Here is a 19321-nt window from a genome sequence, read left to right as displayed (position 1 = left end):
AGGCTGACAGTATATAAAAAAAAAATAATAATATATTAAAAAAAAGCAAAAATGTAAAAAAATATTTTTTAATTATAATTTTTGGTTATAAACTAATTTGGGTTATTTTTTTTTTACTAAAAAGATAACTGAATACATTTTGGGCAAGATTTATGAAGAAAGATTATTTATTAGCAAAATTATATAAGAAAAACACTTTTTTTTCAAAATTTTTGGACTTTTTCATTTATACAGCAAAAAAAAAATAAAAATCCCAGTGGTGAATAAATACCACCAAAATAAAGTTTTATCTGTCTCAAAAAAATGCTAAAAAATTCATATGGGTACAGTGTTGCATGACCGTGCAATTGTCATTCAAAGTGTGATAGCACTGAAAGCTGAAAATTTGCCTAAACAGGAAGGGGGTAAAAGTGTCCAAACATGAAGTGGTTAAGCTCTTGAGTTTGCTCTGGTGTGCCACAAACATTGGCACTATTTCAGTGCATGCCACAACCACTGCATACATTTCAGTGCAACGCAATGCATGCACTGTTATTAGCTCTTCCACGACTCCTCCTGGGAGCCTCAGTTTGACATCTTTGCCCCGCGCACTTGACTAACCTTGTCCTGCCACTGGTAGTCTACCCTGAATCCTGTTGTCAGTAATTTAGAGGTAAGAGTCCCTGCATGTGATTCAGGAGAGGAACTCCAAAACACTCCTAATGCAAATCTCAGTGCTAAGATTGTGTATGTCTCATGATCACCAATCAGATTCATACTTTTGAGTGTTGTTTGTGATACAAGAAGCAGAGTAAGAGAATGTTACACAGCACGGGCATCAGAAAGTACACTGTCATTTGGTCTGTTTACTCTGGCTACATTGAAATTTACAGAACTCAGATAAGATAAATGAAGCCAACATTCTGATTTTTAGCACAGTTGCAACATGTGCTAAATAGCATTAGTAGTTCACTAATTGTTCCACTCGTGCTTGAAATTGTGCTCTATTGAAACCATGGATTTCATTAGCATTATTAAGTCATGGACAAACTAACTGAAAAAAGGACTAAAGTGGAAGCGACTGCATTTTCATTAAATCTGAATCTACATAAATTATATTTCAGAAAATAGTAGTTCACGTACAATCAATGTGTCGCTAATTACAATAAAGGTAGATATTATTTTCTCTAATTAAATTCACTTGTGGTGTTTAAAAGATATGATTGTATTTTAAATGATGGGCTACCAAGTAGATCAATACACATTGTGCATCCATTATAACGTACAAGAAAAATATACTGCTTTGAAGCACTTAATTACAGTAATTGCAGCTCAGAGAGTTGTGGGTGAGAATGGAACCTCCTTGCCAAGAACATCTATATTCCAACTTGTAATCAATGAAATGTGATAAATTCGTAAACTCATGCTGTTATATGAATAGTCTATTCATTTCAATATAGTCAGCTTAGAAAAGAAAAAACATTTAAGCTTTTCGGTACCAACTGGAGTGTGATATCAGACAAACAAAAAATACATTTTTATACAGTAGGTTTAAAAAATTGTCTTTTTTATAACAACCCTTTACTTTGCCCAGGCTAGGTGAAGCAACTGGTTTGCTTTAAAGTGACCCTGGCACTAGGGAACATGAACTTAAAGTTGAACTAAAGCTTCAAATACTCACCTCCTCATCAATGATCTGACATCTGCAAGGTCCCTTGTCAGTACCGGCATCTTTTTCCTCGGTCTTAGGCCATTTTGATTTGCTGGTGCAGGATGATGTTACTCATGCGCAGACACCATGCGAAGAATATACCTTTCAGCTGAACATGTGCAGCTCCGTGTACATTGTAAAGATGACTGTGAACAAGCAGATATGTGTATTTTATTGCAGAAAAGGCATAGCTGTAACTAGCCTACCTGTTCACAGTTTTTTGTTTTGTTCTTTAAGTTTAGCTTTAAATAGAAGTAGTCAGTAAAAGAATATTACTTATACTTACCGTGCTTAAAAACTTCAGACTTTGACTCTTGTAGAACCTCAGTCACTAAAATTTGACACTTCAGGGTGTGTCAAATGCTTAATCTTCTGCTACGCCCTGTGGTTTCCTCTTGCCCCCTACCCCTTTAGCAGCACATTCTCATCTTAAATTTGCTCTAATGCCACTCTTTTAAGCTGCCATTATGCATGTGAACAGAAAGGGGATTAAACAAGATATAATTGTATATTTAAAATCTAGTAAGACTGTCCAAACAATTTTATATCATTTTACATTTGATCAATGATGTTTAGGGTTACCTTGACCTCTCATAATGAATAATGATACTGCCCTCTGGTTCTGTAAATGCCCAGAGGGATGAAATATAAAATTATTTATGACCTCAGAATTAATGCTTACTTGCAATTCTATCTTTGCTCCCCTGTGCTGGTAGGTCTAGGGCAGATATCACTTTTTATTAGAATTGTACTGCACATTAAGTACGATGGTAACTTTAAACTATTTTGTATCATACAGTCTTTGGGATTATCTCTGGAATAGGATGAAAAGAATGGGCTTTGATGATGAGTTTAAATGCTGGGTTAAACTGTTGAATTCTGGTCCCAAGGCTACAGTAGTTAAAACAAACCAGGATTTATCTGCACCATTTTCTTTCTACAGGGAACCTGGCATGGATGCCCCTTGTATCCACTACTGATTTCACTTGTTATTGAACCCTTGGTAAAATGTATAAGGCAATCTCTCAAAGACTAAGATTGCCAACTTCAATTTATTGGTTTCTCGGGCCTTTAAAATGTTTATTTACAGTCTTCTGATGGTATTATGTGTACCTTTTTTTTTTTTTTTGGCATAAAGCCCAACTAATCAGAACCAAACATTAAAGTTATAACAGAGGATAAGAAAATATCCAAACATTTTGCAAGAATTTACAGTGGAGAAAATAATTATTTGTTCCCCTGCAAATTTTGTACGTTTGCCCACTTACAAAGAAATTAAGGGTGTATAATTTTTTATCATAGGTGTATTTTAGTAAAACACAATGTAGCGCTTTGTGTGTAACTTCAAGTTGCCAAGCAACAGCCAAGAAACCTTAAGGATTTAGAGAAGATCTGTAAACAAGAGTGGATCAAAATCCCTCCTGAGATGTGTGCAAACCTGGTAACCAACTACAAGAAATATCTTACCTCTGTGCTTGCCAACAAGGGTTTCTCCACCAAGTACTAAGTCATGTTTTGCTTGGGGATCAAATGCTTATTTTACTCTCTGAACTGAAACTTAATTTATAACATTTGTATTATGTGTTTTTTCTGGATTTTTGGTTGATATTCTGTCTCTATCATTTAAATTACACCTATGAAAGAAATTATAGACCCTTTATTTCTTTGTAAGTGAGCAAACTTACAAAATTTGCTGGGGATCAAATAATTTTTTGCCCCACTATATGTCTCCATTCAGAAGCAAAATAGGCCTATAGGACTCACACTTAGAAATGTATTTGCCTAACTGTGGGAGAACAACTATAAGAGTCTCATTCACAGAAGGTGACAAACAACTAGAATCATAGGCTGCTTGAAGTTATTAAGGAGAATAGGGGCAAACAACTAAGCATTGCAGACATACCATTTAAGGTTATCTAAGCCAGTGGTTTTCCTAGGTTGAAAGGATAAAATGGTAACATGTATTTCCTGAACCATAATGTGTGTATTTAAAGAAGCACTTTGAGCATAAGTGAGACACTAGAATCAGAGAAGGTCTGGAGCTCCACAGCGCGGTTGTAGTTCATTGAAAACTACAAGCCTACAGCCGCTAAGGCTGTTGGGACTTGCAGTTCATTCATTCACTGAATGAATGATGTGGCTGTGTGGGCGGAGTGTGGACTTCTCCCTGTACTATCTGTCATAGGGGGCGCTGGGCGGTGGCTGCGGCTATGGGAACATGTTACATTTTCCACCTTAAAAGCGGGTGAAACATATAACAGGTGAACTTGTCCTGTAATGAAACCTTTCATTATAGTAATAGGCCAGTAGTAAGGCACAAGGTGGGGGAGCATGCCAGAACCTGCGACCATGAAAGCCTATAATGTTTTGCATTAGAGAACTTCGAATTTTTTTTAGTAGTGTTGGAGGCTCTACAGGGGATGATGGGAGCTTTCAGACACTTGGAGGCATCTGTTTTTCAGATCAGGTGACACTTCAAAAACAATATTTTAATTTCTCAAAACTGCAAGATTTGTAATACACAGCTACACAGCGCTCTGAAAAAGGAGAGGTGAGATGGTGGATGATCTGTAATTGGTAGCTATCGCACTTTGCTTTGCTATATATATATATATATATCTATATATATTGCTCAAAAAAATTAAAGGAACACTTTGAAAACACATCAGATCTCACTGGGGAAAAGTATCATGCTGGATATCTATACTGATATGGACTGGGTAATGTGTTAGGAACATAAGGATGCCCCATTGTTTGATGGAAATGAAAATTATCAATCTACAGAAGACTAAATTCAAAGACACCCTGAAAATCAAAGTGAAAAAATTATGCAGTCAGAGATATTCACACCAGTGGGCTGCTTGAGGTCATTTTGCGGGGTTCTGGCAGTGCTCATCCTATTCCTCCTTGCACAAAGGAGTAGATAACAGTCCTGCTGATGGGTTATGGACCTTCTACAGCACTCTCCAGCTCTCCTAGAGTAACTGCCTGTGTCCTTGATTCTCCTCCATGCTCTTGAGGTTGTGCTGGGAGACACAGTAAACTTTCTGGCAATGGCATGTATTGATGTGCCATCCTGGAGGAGTTGGACTGCCTGTGCAACCTCTGTAGGGTTCAGGTATTGCCTCATACTATCAATAATGACTTTGACCCTAGCCAAATGCAAAACTAGTGAAAACAGTCAGAAAAGAAGAGTAGGGAAAAAAATGTCAGTGGCCTCCACCTGTAAAACCATTCCTGTTTTGGGGATTGTCTCATTTTTGCCCATCTAGTGCACCTGTTGTTAATTTCATTAACTTCAAAGCAGCTGAAACTGATTACCAACCCCCTCTGCTACTTAACTGACCAGATCATTATCCCAGGAGTTTAATTTACTTGAGGCTATTCTCTGATTAAAAAGTGTTCCTTTAATTTTTTTGAGCAGTATGTGTGTGTATGTATATATATATATATACAGTTGTGACCAAAATTATTCAACCCCCAATGCTGTAAAGGGGTTTAGGGACTATAGTGTACATTTGGAATTGTATTCAGAATCAAATCCTACAAGGACGTTGTAACTACCCAAATGCAACTAAAATGACATCAATTGTTTATGTAATACAGTAGTAAATGGTTCTTATGTGGTTTCTTCATTGCCACAATTATTCAACCCCTTAAAGACTACCACTCTGAAGAACAGAGGTTCATACAGGTGCTTTCCATCAGGTATTGAAAACACCTGTGGATGTCACCGAGCAGCAATCAAGCATAATAAGCACCAATTAGGCAGCTTTAAAATGACTGTGATACTCAGCTCCTTCTAGACATTTACTGGTGTGGTTACAAACATGGTGAAGGCAAGAGAATGGTCCAGGAAGACAAGAGAAGAGGTGATTTCTCTTCACAGGAAGGGCAATGGCTATAAGAAGATTGCAAAGATGTTAAACATACCAAGAGACACCTTAGGAAGCATCATTCGCAAATTCAAGGCAAAGGGCACTGTTGAAACGCTACCTGGTCGTGGCAGAAAGAAGATGCTGACTTCGACTGCTGTGCGCTACCTGAAGCGTAGAGTGGAGAGAAGTCCCCGTGTGACTGCTGAGGAACTGAGAAAAGATTTGTCAGATGTGGGTACAGAAGTTTCAGCCCAGACAATAAGACGCACACTGCGTAATGAAGGCCTCCGTGCCAGAACTCCCAGGCGTACCCCCTTGCTGTCTCCAAAGAATAAGAAGAGTCGACTGCAGTATGCCAAAAGCCATGTGGACAAACCACAAAAGTTGTGGGATAGTGTTCTGTGGACTGATGAAACAAAATTAGAACTGTTTGGGCCCATGGATCAACGCTATGTTTGGAGGAGGAAGAACAAGGCCTATGATGAAAAGAACACCTTGCCTACTGTGAAGCATGGTGGAGGGTCAATCATGCTTTGGGGCTGTTTTGCTTCTGCAGGTACAGGGAAGCTTCAGCGTGTGCAAGGTACCATGAATTCTCTTCAGTACCAGGAGATATTGGATGGAAACGTGATGCAGTCCGTCACACACCTGAGGCTTGGGAGACGTTGGACCTTTCAACAGGACAATGATCCCAAGCATACCTCCAAGTCCACTAGAGCATGGTTGCAGAGGAAAGGCTGGAACATTTTGGAGTGGCCATCGCAGTCACCAGACTTAAATCCGATTGAGAACCTCTGGTGGGACTTAAAGAAAGCAGTTGCAGTGCGCAAGCCTAAGAATGTGACTGAACTGGAGGCCTTTGCCCATGAAGAATGGGCGAAGATACCCGTAGATCGCTGCAAGACACTTGTGTCAAGCTATGCTTCACGTTTAAAAGCTGTTATAACTGTAAAAGGATGCTGTACTAAGTACTAAGATTGAATGTCACTTGGGGGTTGAATAAAACTGATAATGCTGTGAGCACAGAAAAGACATTTGTGGTTATTTCATTATAACTGTTATGTTATATTTGTCTGACCTACAAGTGCCTCTTTAATGTAAATGTAAGCAAGATGACTGAATGATCAAAAGCAATGTCAAACTGGCCAAAACACTCAATTTCAGTGGGGGTTGAATAATTTTGGTCACAACTGTATATATATATATATATATATATATGCATTTAATGTTTATAAGAAAGATAATGTTAAAGATCAGGTGAAATGGTGCTTTGTACAACTGACAGAATACAGTATATCACTCTTAAATAGTGGTTGGTTCTTGTATTGGCTTGTTTAATAACATAATACAAAGGCAGTGATGTGTAGTAGCCCATGGCTGGCAATCTAATTTCAGCTTTAAGAACTATAATAAAGGTTGGTTATGATACGTTGCTTTATTAAATGAAAGGTGAGTATGTAAGTAAACGTATCCTTCTTCTATGTTTCTGTGTTTAGTTAGGTCAAAATTGTTCTATCTTTACACAATAAATCCTGGTTTAGCTGTTTAAAACTTTATTTTCTGAAAAATCATTATTATTTTTTATTCATGAGCTTGTCTTGCTCTCCAGTTTAATCCATTCAAATTGAAATACAGATGCCTTTTTTGTTTTAATTTGCAGAGCTATAAAAGAAGCACGTACTGTAATCGGTACTGCATTCATTGACCCCTTCACTCCCATTGAGGCTACTTAATAGACAGGGTCAAGGAACTTGTAGGCTTTAATCCTCTCATGTCCTTTCTCATCTTTTTTGTGAGCTACGAGAAAGGAGAAAATAATCAATCAGAAGATTTTTTTTTCTGGTACAGCAAATCTAGGCTTTATAGCTCCGTACTTTGCTTTTCTTCATATCGTTAAACATTGTTAGCTACACTATTGCCTTTGTAACCAGACAGAACAAAGAGCAATGAAATACAAATGCTTATAGAGATCAGTCAGATTGAAAGTTAATGCAACCTAAAATCCAATTCTGGGTGGAAGAACTTTAGCAGGATAAAAGCAGTAAACATATCTTAGCCTTAGCTGCAAATGTCCATTCATTCAGGCTCTATTCAGCATGTTAAAGTTAATTATAACTGCCAATATTATTACAGCTGTACTTATAGGCCACTATAGATGTAAGTGTTGCAGTTCAGACCCCACAGCTGCACTTGGGTTTCCATCCCCCTGGACAATCTTAGAACAAAGCTTAAGGCCATTTGCTTTTTGATTGGCCCGGAGGAGAGGGGATCAGAGACATGACTGCAGAGCTTGGGTCTTTGAGACCTGCAGTGCTTACATCGACTATGGCACAGAAGTCGATGGGAGCTGTGCTATGTGGATATGATAATAACTAGTTTTTCGCAGTTTGCAGCTCAGGCTAAGGCATGTTAGCTGCCCTAAACCTGAGATGGTTCTCATATGCAGAGTTGGGCTTTAAGGTTAAATGTGTATATGTACATATTCTAGGCTACATGTGCACAAGCATTTTATGGGAGGTCAAAAAGATATAGCCTTCTGAAAGCTGCATTAAGGATTAATTTAATACTAAGAGCAGGGTATTTGTGGTATACATAGTTTCGGCATGCAGAAAGTCTGTTCTGACTACCCTTTTAGCATAGGTACTCTATAGGTGTACTATATAATTCTATGGTTCAACAAAAGTAATGTGAAAAGAATTTGTCTTTGCACCAACCTTTCTAAACTTTTTTTTTAACATGTGGGAGCTGTTTAAATTTCTATCTATATTGAATGGCACATTAGCGTAAACGGTATATTAAAATAGAAGAGTATATAAAAGAATAAGGAATGTGGCATACGTGGTGTATTCAAAAACTATAAATTACTTTATACAAAAATAATATAAGTAATAATACTCAAATAAAACTAATAACTACTACCAAAAAAGAAATGCAGACAGTGAAAACTGGTGGTCAGTGTGGAAATGCCCACTTATGAAGATGGTCGGTTAAGATGTGCCTCCTTATATTTGTGGTCAATGCAGTGTCCCCTTACATTGATATTTAGTGAAATACTCCCTTACGTAGATGGTTAGTGGAGACAGGCTCCATTTAGGTTGGTGGGAGAAGGACCCCTTTACATTGGTGATCATTGCAAGAAGGTCCTCCTTTCAATGGTCATCAGTGGGAGAAGGTCCCAAATATTTTAGATTTTAGTGGGAAAAAATGCTTCTTATATGGGGGATCTGTGGGAAGAATGCTCCTTACATTGGTAGTTAGTGGGAAAAATACTTTTTACATTTGTGGTCAGTGGTTAGAATTCTCTCCTTAAAGATAGCTAAAAAGATAATTTATGTCTATGGTTAATTTTCAAAGGGGCAAAAATTGTTAATTGCTCAAGGAACCACTTAGAAACCTCTGGAGGAACTATATGATTTCAGAGAACCTTGGGTAAGAAAGACTGATTGACACTATTAGCATAGCAAATGATCAAATTACGGAAGGTTTTTTTTTTTTTTTTACTTCCACTTAATTTTCTGTACATGGACTTTGTTATAGGTGGGGAAATTGGGGAAAAATAAAGGGAATTAAATCAAGCCTCTCTCCTTCATATCAAATTGCCATACTATGACAGAATGTATCAGTGTGCTGCTCCTCCATTTACTGTCCGGTCAAAGGCTTAAGAAAGGACAAGGCCTTAAAGTGTTACTTAACTGTTGTGGAGAGTAAGGTAAGAGTGGCAAGTAAAACAGCCTCCTATATAAATATTTTATTTTTGTACGTTGCTGTTTACCTTCATTTTCGCTTTAAATATTTCAAGCTTGCAGTGTGCAGCTATTCTTTAAAACATAGCAGTTATGCCTATTACATCAACTTTTTATGGACAGTTTATTTATATATTTATTTTCTCATTTACAGTGAATTTATTGGATTCACGGTCCGTGATGGGTGATCTTGGATGGGTAGCATATCCGAAAAATGGGGTAAGGTTTTATATTATACATAAAATTGTTTGCTAATAAAGATGTATACAAAAAAAAAATGTAATACTTTTATCCCTCAAGAAATTACACAAGGCCTCATGTGTCTCTAAAAGCAGTTCTATGTTAGCCTATGTGGCCATGCACATCAGGCATTTTGATCAGTGTTTTACGAGCAGTGTTTAGAAATATTAAAAAATGCACCAAAGCTGCATTTAAAGAGAAACTTAATGTACGCTTGTAAATGCACATGTATGACAGTAAATGTATTCCAGTGACCAGAATAAATTAATATTCTGGCCAGCAGAATGCATTTACACTCAATGCCATATGAGCGTAAATGCATGTATATATGCGCATAAACATGCGTACATGTGTGCATAGGCACATACATATGTGTTAAAAACTGTAAAAATTAAAGAATGAAGCTCTGTCACAACCAATAAGGTGTCCAAATGATCAAGCTCTGTGTTGAACCACTGAATTTCTTAGGACATTTCTTTTGATTGAGTAGGGAAGGGCTTAGGCTCCGTTCACACTGCCACGACTTGGGACTCGACTTGGGAGACCCCAAGTCGCATGACATGTGAAATCCCATGTTGGTCAATGAGAGCTATCTTAATTAGCACTGTACTACTTCAAGGTGACTTCTATCCGACTTGTTCCCATAGACGTTAATGGAAGTCACCTCCAAGCCGGATCCTCATCTATATTGATGTGATTTGGAATCAACATTGTAGGAAGATTTCATTAAAGTCACTTCAAAGTCGCATTAAGTCGCATCAAAGTAGTACTCAAGTTACCAGGAAGTTGCCTGGCAAAGTCACACTGTAAGTCGCTCAACTTTCAGGTCAAAGTAGTGTGAACCAGGACTAAAGGATATCTAATTCTTCCCAAACCATGTAACAAATGCCTCCCCATGTAAAGGAATTGAAGCGTGGACATGGGGTTAGTAGTTCCAATCAGGAGAGCTGCCTAGTTACAACTGTGGCTTTAGGATTTGACAAAAAGATACATTGTAGTCAGAAGAGAAAAATGTAACAGCAATAATAATACATAAAGGTACACTGGCTAGATCAAGGCTTGATGTAGGTTTAAAGAATATATACACTATGGTTCCTTGTCCCTACCATGGATTCCAAAATACAAATAATTTACACATATATGGGCTTGCTGTGAATGTAAGTAGGAAACATTTATTTTGGGGTTGGCCTTGGCAAGAAATATACAGTTCAAAGTTTCAAAAATATATGTTTCCCTATTTATTTGTTTATTTAAGGTATTTAGGGTACTTATATAGCGCTGTCAATGTACACAGCACTTTGCATATATATTGTACATTCACATCAGTCCCTGCACTCAAGGAGCTTACAATCTAAGGCCCCTAACTTACATTCATACCTACTGTACACATACTAGGGCCAATTTAGACATCCATCTTCATCAACAGAGGCATCTCGGAATGCTGCAGAAAGACAGCTGCTTCAACAAAGAGCTCTTCTCTGCAACATACTAGCAAGACACAGGCTTTTCTGCTCAGAACGTGGCTGCTGATTAAAGTAAACAAACTAAGATTTTGCACCCCGTTTATTTTGATGCAAATGGATTGTATTGCACTGATTTAAAATGAAAGGTCAGTTACGCGTAAAGTGGTTGTATACCTCAAACATGAAAAAACACATCTCTCTATAGTGTGTACTTGTCTCTCTCTAAAGCTCTGAGTGTCATTTCTCTCTGCTGCCTGGTTACTCTGTTATCAGCATGTGTCACTTCTGGCAGCTTTTCCAATACCAAGAGTTAAAGTGTTACTAAACCCCAGACTCTGCATCTACTCTATCTGGTCTCCCACAGTACACAGAACATGGAAATGCAACTATTTTAGTAAATATAAACTGCTGAATACCTTTTCTCATCAGTATATAACAGTCCTGTGATTTCTAGCAGTGTCCAGCAGAGGACATGTTAAAAATTGTAGGAGGAGTTTTCATTCTGCTCTTGGAGAATGCAGGACCCCTGACCTCTGTCTGGACAGTGCTGATTGGCCCTGTGCTGATCACATGCACTCTCCCAAGAAAAGAAAAAAAAAACATCTCTAGCAATACACAGCAAACTGAGCATGTGCAGAGTGTCTCCACACAATATGTCTTATCAGGAGATAAGAGGGGGACACTGGAAGAAGGCGATTATTAGAGAAGTCAGGATCAAACAGCCTTTTTACATAATGCAGAGGATTAACCGCTTACGTTCCACAGTGAGTATAACAAGCATGCTTTACTGCATATACAGACTGATTTTACTGTTGTGGGTTTAGTAACACTTTAAAGCGATCCTAAAGGTTATTTTTTTCTTTTTGGAAAATAACAAACATGTCTATACTTACCTGTTGTGTACAGTGGTTTTGCAGAGAGCAACCTGTATCTTCCTCTTCTCGGGTCCTCTGCATGCTCTCCTGTCCCCTCCCTCCTGTTGAGTGCCCCCACAGCAAGAAGCTTGTTATGAGGACACCCGCTGCTCCTCGTGATTATTCACACATGCAGCCGTGGCTTGATCCTCTCTCTCCTCATTTGCTGACTGGCTGTGATTGACAGCATCAGGAGCCAATGGCTTCTGCTTGCTGTCTCTGCCAATGAGGAGGCAGAGACCTGGGACAGCTGAGGCTGCCATGCACATCACTGGATGGCGATGGGGCTCAGGTAAGTATTGAGGGGGTTGGGGAGCTGCTGCACACAGAAGGTTTTTTACCTTCATGCATAGAATGCATAAAGATACAAAACCCTGAGCTTTAAACTGGAACTGCACTGCATCTGAACGCCACTAACCAAAAATGTTATTTCATGTTTAATATTCAAAGCAAACTCACCTATCCATCCATGTCTCCATGCTTTATTTTGCTGAGAATTCATTTTGAAAAACACCCCCTGGTATGTCTGGCAGTGGCCATCTTGAGTAAGGGCAGATGAGTCATGTAGCATTTACTTCCTGGAATCCAAGTGCCCCTAGCTCAGGCATTGGGTGGCCTGAGAACCCTGCCCTCCTGAAGACTCCTGGGATGTATGACACCATTTGCCTAGCAATGGAAACCAGAAAGTAACTGAAGAAATGTGGAAGAAAGTTGAAAACAAGTAAATATCCAAAGAGGGGTGTGTCCCTTCCCTCCAAACAGGGCTCAGAGCTGTCAGTTCTGTGAAGACTTCAGATATGCCCATTTCTGATAGAACTAGAGAGAAATCCTTTCCTCTTTGTGTCTTCAGAACAATCTACAGAAGAAATGGCTGCAGATGCACAGCTACAACTTATGTAGGAGGATTTGTTTCATCTCTGTGTATCACGTAATGCTAGTCACTTCACTGGGTATATGTAAGTGTTTACAAGCACTTTAACGGCGGCTACAGCGCGGTTGTCCATTTTGGGAGGGCGTTATATGAGATCCTCCCAGAACGCGGCCCTGTGCGCCCCCCTATGGACACAGATGACACTTGACTAGGTAAAAGGCCAATCACAGCAGTCTTTTACCACATGATCAGCTGTTTCCAATAACAGCAGATCACAAAGTAAATACAGTTGCCGATTGTCAGCAGCACTTTCCTCATGCTGTCACAGCGTGAGGAAAGTACTTCTGATAACTGTCAAATGTCACAGAGCAGATCTGCACTGATAATCAGGGCACCAATGATCAGTGCCCTGGTCATCAGTTCCCAGCAGTGCCGCCCAGCAATGCCACCCAGCAGTGCCACCCACCTGTGCCAAGCAGTGCTACCCATCAGTGTCACCCACCAGTGCCCAGCAGTGCTACCCATCAGTCTTCAGCAGTGCTGCCCTGCAGTGCCACCCAGCAGTTGCACCCATCAGTGAATAGTAGTGCCAGCCATTAGTGCCACCAGTCAGTGCCATCAGTCAGTGCCGCCTATCAGTGTCGCCTATCAGTGCCCATCATTGCTGCATGTCAGTGCAGCATCATCAGTGCCTCCTCATCAATGCCCACTAGTGCCACCTCGTCAGTGCCACCTCATCAGTGCAGCCTATCAGTGACCATCAGTGTTGCCTATCCGTGCCACTTCATTAGTGCCCATCAGTGCTGCCTATCAGTGCAGTCTCATCAACGCACATCAGTGAAGTAGAAAAATTACCTGTTTGCAAACTTTTATAATATAAACAAAGAAAAACTTTTATTTCCAATTTTTTTGCTCTTTTTTGTTAGTGCAAAAAATAAAAACTTCAGTGGTGATTAAATAGCACCAAAAGAAAGTTCTATTTGTGTGAAAAAAATTATAAAAATTTCATATGGGTACAGTGTTGCATGACTGCGCAATTGTCATTCAAAGTGCTACAGCGCTGAAAGCTGAAAATTGGCCTGGGCAGGAAGGGGGTATACAGTAAGTGCCCGGTAGGCAAGTGGAAAAATAGTTCTGGGAACACTGCAGAGAAGCTATCAGGTCCAGGGCTTCTTCCAGACATTAGTGACAGAATGGTCTCTAACATTGAGTGCCCGCTAGGCACTGCGGTTTTTATTTTTTGCATTATAAACAAAAAAAAAGAGCAATCAGTTTGAAAAAAAAGAGTTTTTCTTTGTTTCTATAAAAAAAATTTGCAAACAGGTTTTTTGGTTAAACGCTGACTTGGATTTGTGAAAAGTCAGATATGCTTTGATTGTGAAAATGTTTATGCGTTTTATGCTATTTATTTTATTATACATCCCCAATTCACGCAAGGTGCATAGAACTGTGCATGTTTCATACAAGCTTGGTTCATGGGATATATCAGAAAAATGTTGCCATGTCCTTCTCAGCAACAAATATGCTTTATATCTTGCTTTCCATGTTAACATGTTCAGGCCTCAGGGTGAAGGGCGTTTTTCCTCCACAGTTTATGTGCACGTATTCAGTAAAGCATAACAGCAAAGCTGTTATTACCAAATATTGTTTCACACACATGGGTTCACAGGCTATATGAAATACATATTTATTTGCTTTGCACAGGATTTGGCTGCAGTGTTATTGCAACCTCTGATGGGTTATTTGGTTTTACAGCTGCCAATGGTTCTGTTATGTGGTATAACTCCAATTTTTAATTAAGTCATCTGGAATAATGGAGCTATCAAGCAGCTTCCCCCTTTTCAAATCTCTTTGACACTACTGTGGGTGCAGAACGTTACACCCATGTGTGCAAACCGATTGAAACATTTTACAGCCAGCTCCCACCCTTATGACCCATTTGCTTTGCTTATCATGCTGATTTTATTTCCTACTATTTACATTTCGGAAAGTACAATTGCTTCCTTTAAGAAAATACACATCTGCTTACTGTAGGCAGTCAGATCCCTTTGAAGGATTCTGGGAGTTTTCTGCACAGTATGGGAGATAACCTTTTTTTTTTTTTTTTAGTCCGCAGAGAGTACAGAGTATGAGATGGGCCTTGCTGCATAAACTGTTCTGTTTCAAACGGCATTATAAACATTCCTTTCATCACCAGTGCAAAAAGGTTGTCTGATTCTGCCAGAGCAATCCTAACTGGATAAATTAAATGACACGATTTAAAAAAAGATATAAAGAGATAGCAGACAAACACGTTTTGATAATGGTGCGCTATTGGCATAATGTCAGTAATAGCAGGGGGGCATTTGAACTGGAAGATGAATAAATGACCAAGAGTTGATCCATTTCATCTTTATACTGTGTTATACTGCTTGAAGCTGTTCTAATCTATCCATGGAAAAAAATTAGATTAAAAAAAATGTTAGATTTATCACAAAATTTGCATGTCACGCGTCACAGTAGTAGTGGGAAGCTTATTCTGCCTTCAGCTAATAACGGTATCTTCTATTCCTCCTACGAGTCCATCCCCCAAGTTATTACGTTTTGTACCACCAGCCCCTCCCTGTTAGATTGTAAGCTCCGAGGAGCAGGGCCCTCCTATCCAGGGGTGGACTGACCATTTGGAAACTCAGGCACTGCTCGAGGGCCAGGGGTCAGTAGGGGGCCCCATGAGATGCCCCTGGTACCTTTTTCATAGGCTTTTTGGAGTTTGGGCAAGGACACGGGGGCCCCATGATTCCCTATTGCCCGGGGGCCCCATGAGTTGTCAGTCCGCCCCTGCTCCTATCCCTCTTGTATTGAACTGTATTGTTGCTGTATTGTCTCCCTTTATATTGTAAAGTGCTAAGCAAACTGTTGGTGCTATATAAATCCTGTATAATAATCAATCCTATAGAATAATGAATCCTGTATAATAATAAAAATAATAATAATACTGCTGGGTTTATGACTACAGATTAGATGACGACCTAGCATCTGTTACTTTCTAACCTGATTCACACCTAGAGTTGATTTACTTGCTCATAGTCACAACAAATGCCTTTTTTTTTTTAACCACTTGACCTCCTGAGGATTTACCCCCCTTCCTGACCAGGCCATTTTTTGCTTTACTTTAGCTGACAATTGTGCGGTCCTGCAACGCTGACCCATCCTTTTTTCCCACAAATAGAGCTTTCTTTCGGTGGTATTTAATCTCCTATGCGTTATTTCTTTTTTGCTCTATAAACAAAAAAAGACTGACCATTTTGAGAATAAAACTATATTTTTGACTTTTTGCCATTAAACATGTCCAATAAAAAAATTGTAAAAATCTAATTTCGTCATACGTTTAGGCCAAAATGTATTCTGCTACGTCTTTGCTAAAACTTCTTCGAGAAATATAAGTAACTGTATGTGCTTCAACTTTAAAAATCTACGCATAAATTAATTGGTTTACGTGAAAGTTATCGCATTTACAAATGGCGGTATATATACTGGAATTTTTTTTTACTAGTAATGGCGGCGATCAGTGACTTATAGCGTAGCATAAGCGCAGTTGACATGTCAACTGACCAAAAGAGACAAAAGGACATTGCTCAGGATTGTGACCTAGAATAAGGAGGCAACTGCTGCAAAAGTAACTGCAGTCACTTTTGCAGAAGTTGTTTTCCAGGAAAACATTGTCTGATAACCATAAGCACAGTCGACATGGTCAACTGACCAAAAGAGACAAAAGCACTTTGAGCAGGATTGTGACCTGGAATAAGGAGGCAACTGCTGCAAAAGTAACTGCAGAGCTCAATCTCAGTCTTCAGGACTGAAATTGAGCTCTGCAGTCACTTTTGCAGTTGTTTTATTCTGGGTCACAATCCTGCGCAATATCCTTTTTGTCTCTTTTGGTCAGTTGACCATGTTGACCGCGCTTATGGTTATCAGACAATGTTTTCCTGGAAACTATATACCGTTGTAACCTTTGAAACTCTAATGCATGGCACGGCAAATAAATTGTCAAGTTCAGTCACAGAGGCACCAGCTAAGCGGGCACAAACAATTTGCCCTCTTTAAAGCTCAGTAAACTCTGACATGACTCTGTTTTTACTAGCAGCACACTCAGGGAATTAGGAAAGTAAGGGTTTTCACCTGTTAGCTAGGTGTCTCATCACACAGCAGAAGCAAAAAAATGTTACATCACTTCCTATTTCAACATAAAACATGCTATTGCTTTCACACCTGCATATCATATAGTTTCCATATTTTTTCTAAGCACTATATCTAGGTACTTTGCCAGTGTTATAATTAGGAGGTCTCAACCCTACTGAATTTTTATATTATAATTTATTTACTATATTCACCCAAAGTGAGTAGAAACAGAGCCATAAAGTAGGTGGAAAGATTTTGTCACTGGAATCCCCAAAAGACATTTGAAAAGTGACTGAGCCCCCGGATTCCACTTCCAACTAAATTGTCACATTTGGACAGGATAATTATTAGCAGCATTGTAATAGTTAATTACTGTAGATACAAAGTATGTAGTTCATATTAATTATTCTAAGACTGAAGTATAATTATCATTGATAGATTATATAAGGGGCGATCTCACATTTGTTTTTCAAAATCAGTGGTACAAATATGGCATTAGAAGGAAAATTGTATTGAATTACATTCCAATAGCCTTGAAGGCTTAGTTCACCTTTTCAGAAAAAATGAAAAAGTGAACTAATACCAAACACACTCCCCCTCTGCCCCAGTCACTACAGATTAGAGCAGTTATGATTGGTCAGCGCCAGCCAGTGACCATGCTGACTAATCACAACCGTTCTGATTTGGCCTGATTTCCCTAGAGTAAGAAGAGGAAGAGCAATGCAGTTTCCAAGCCCCAGGACAGCTGCATCGGGCTATGTGGATGGTGAAACGGGAGGGGGGGGGTGTTTCCAGGGTGTTTTAAGTTTTAGTTCACCCTTTCATTTTTTTTGAAAGGGTGAACTTTAAGGAGATGAACTTGTTTATACTTTGCATTATAATACATAAATGACTACAAAAGCCCTATAATAGTCTGAGTTGATGAAAGATCTGCTGATTTTAGAGTGGTGCATAGTATTCAATCATTTGGGTCAGAATAACAGCCAGGACATTAGCATTTTAAAAATGTTCATAATGCCAGCCTTTATACTTTGTCAGTAGATATTTTTTAAGAGATATTAATGTGTTATCTATGATTTCTCCTAGCACCAGTATTTAACTGCATGAGCAAAGATATATGTTATAATAGAATGTAATTTATATGTTTTTTTAGCCAATTTATGCCGTCTTTCTCGCTCTGATTTTTTTTATGCTATTTTCTATTGTATCGTTCTCTAGAGGTTAAAAATGAGTGCAGTCTAGATTAGTCAGCATGCTTCATGAGCACAGTAATGTGTTTCTGTGCTGCCCTAACTGTAGCTTGCTATTTAGAAGAGCTGGCATAGTTGCTTAGCCAGTGCAGTGCAGGCTTTATGGAGCAAGGGCCCCCAGGGAGAACAAGAGGAATGAAAGCAAAAAGAGGATTTTTTTGGCACACCGGAGTCATGTCGCATCCCTGTCATGGTAAATGGCATATCCAGGGCACCAGAACTACAAAAATGTGGCACTGGACTCAAAGAATAAGAAAAAATGAATAAAAGCATCAATCTACAATATATTTATTTAATATACTGCTATGATTGTTATATTTATATAGCTTTTATCTGTATAATGAAAGATCCACAATAGCATTATCAAATGTCCACTGCAAAGTTGATTCTCTATTTTGCTTGTGTCATACTATATATGGAGTAGAATAACATTAGCATTACTATAAGCAAAGTTATGTTTTAGATAGCAACACTGTGTAATAGTATTACCTGTCAGGTTATAGTGAGTAGGCTAAACGAAAACAAACTCCCTTTATTAAAAATTGTAAAATACAGAACTATATTCTTAAAGGGGTAGTCCGCACAAACATGATATTTCAGTTCTAGATAGAGACTGGTAGGCTAAGTCAGCCCCTGGCATGTTATAAGTCTCAAATTCTCAGACATTGAGACCTCATTGCCATAATTCCTGACTCTTGTTCCATTGCACCTGGTTGTTCTGAGTTTATCCATCCACCCTTGTATATTCCAGGAAGCCTCCTGGCCAGGAACCAGATCATTTACAGCAACTTTAATATCTTAAGATAACAATACCATTGGAGTGTACCTGTGGGTCCAGTGCTGTCTTTCCACTTTCCTTAACCAATCTCCCTCTAACCATCACTCCTTTCACCCGTGGACATCAGTACTAACTGGAATGGCATCTCTGCAGCCATCTCCTCCTTAGGTACACCACTCCCAGGACCCTCCAGGAGAATAGCCTCACTTAATGACAGCACCATTGGAGTGTACCTGTGGATCCAGCGCTGTCTTTCCACTTTCCTCACTTTCCCCTTTAACCATCACTCCTTCCACCCGGGGACATCAGTACTAACTAGAATGACATATCTGCACC

At 39.0% G+C, this 19321-nt stretch overlaps 1 protein-coding gene across 2 annotated transcripts in view; it reads left to right on the top strand.

The window, feature by feature from the left end:
• The window catches only part of EPHA5 (EPH receptor A5), a 439656-nt gene that overhangs the window by 36980 nt on the left and 383355 nt on the right, over positions 1-19321 (top strand). For both annotated transcript variants that reach the window (XM_089669983.1, XM_089669982.1), the window contains exon 2: positions 9466-9530. In XM_089669983.1, coding sequence (XP_089526109.1) covers positions 9466-9530 — 65 coding nt within the window. The remainder of the gene's footprint in view (positions 1-9465; positions 9531-19321) is intronic.

This window comes from Staurois parvus, unplaced genomic scaffold, assembly GCF_062004578.1.
Source record: "Staurois parvus isolate SC_StPar_1 unplaced genomic scaffold, SC_StPar_1.0 ptg000086l, whole genome shotgun sequence".
Taxonomy (NCBI): domain Eukaryota; kingdom Metazoa; phylum Chordata; class Amphibia; order Anura; family Ranidae; genus Staurois; species Staurois parvus.
This window is presented reverse-complemented; position numbering and strand designations above follow the sequence as displayed.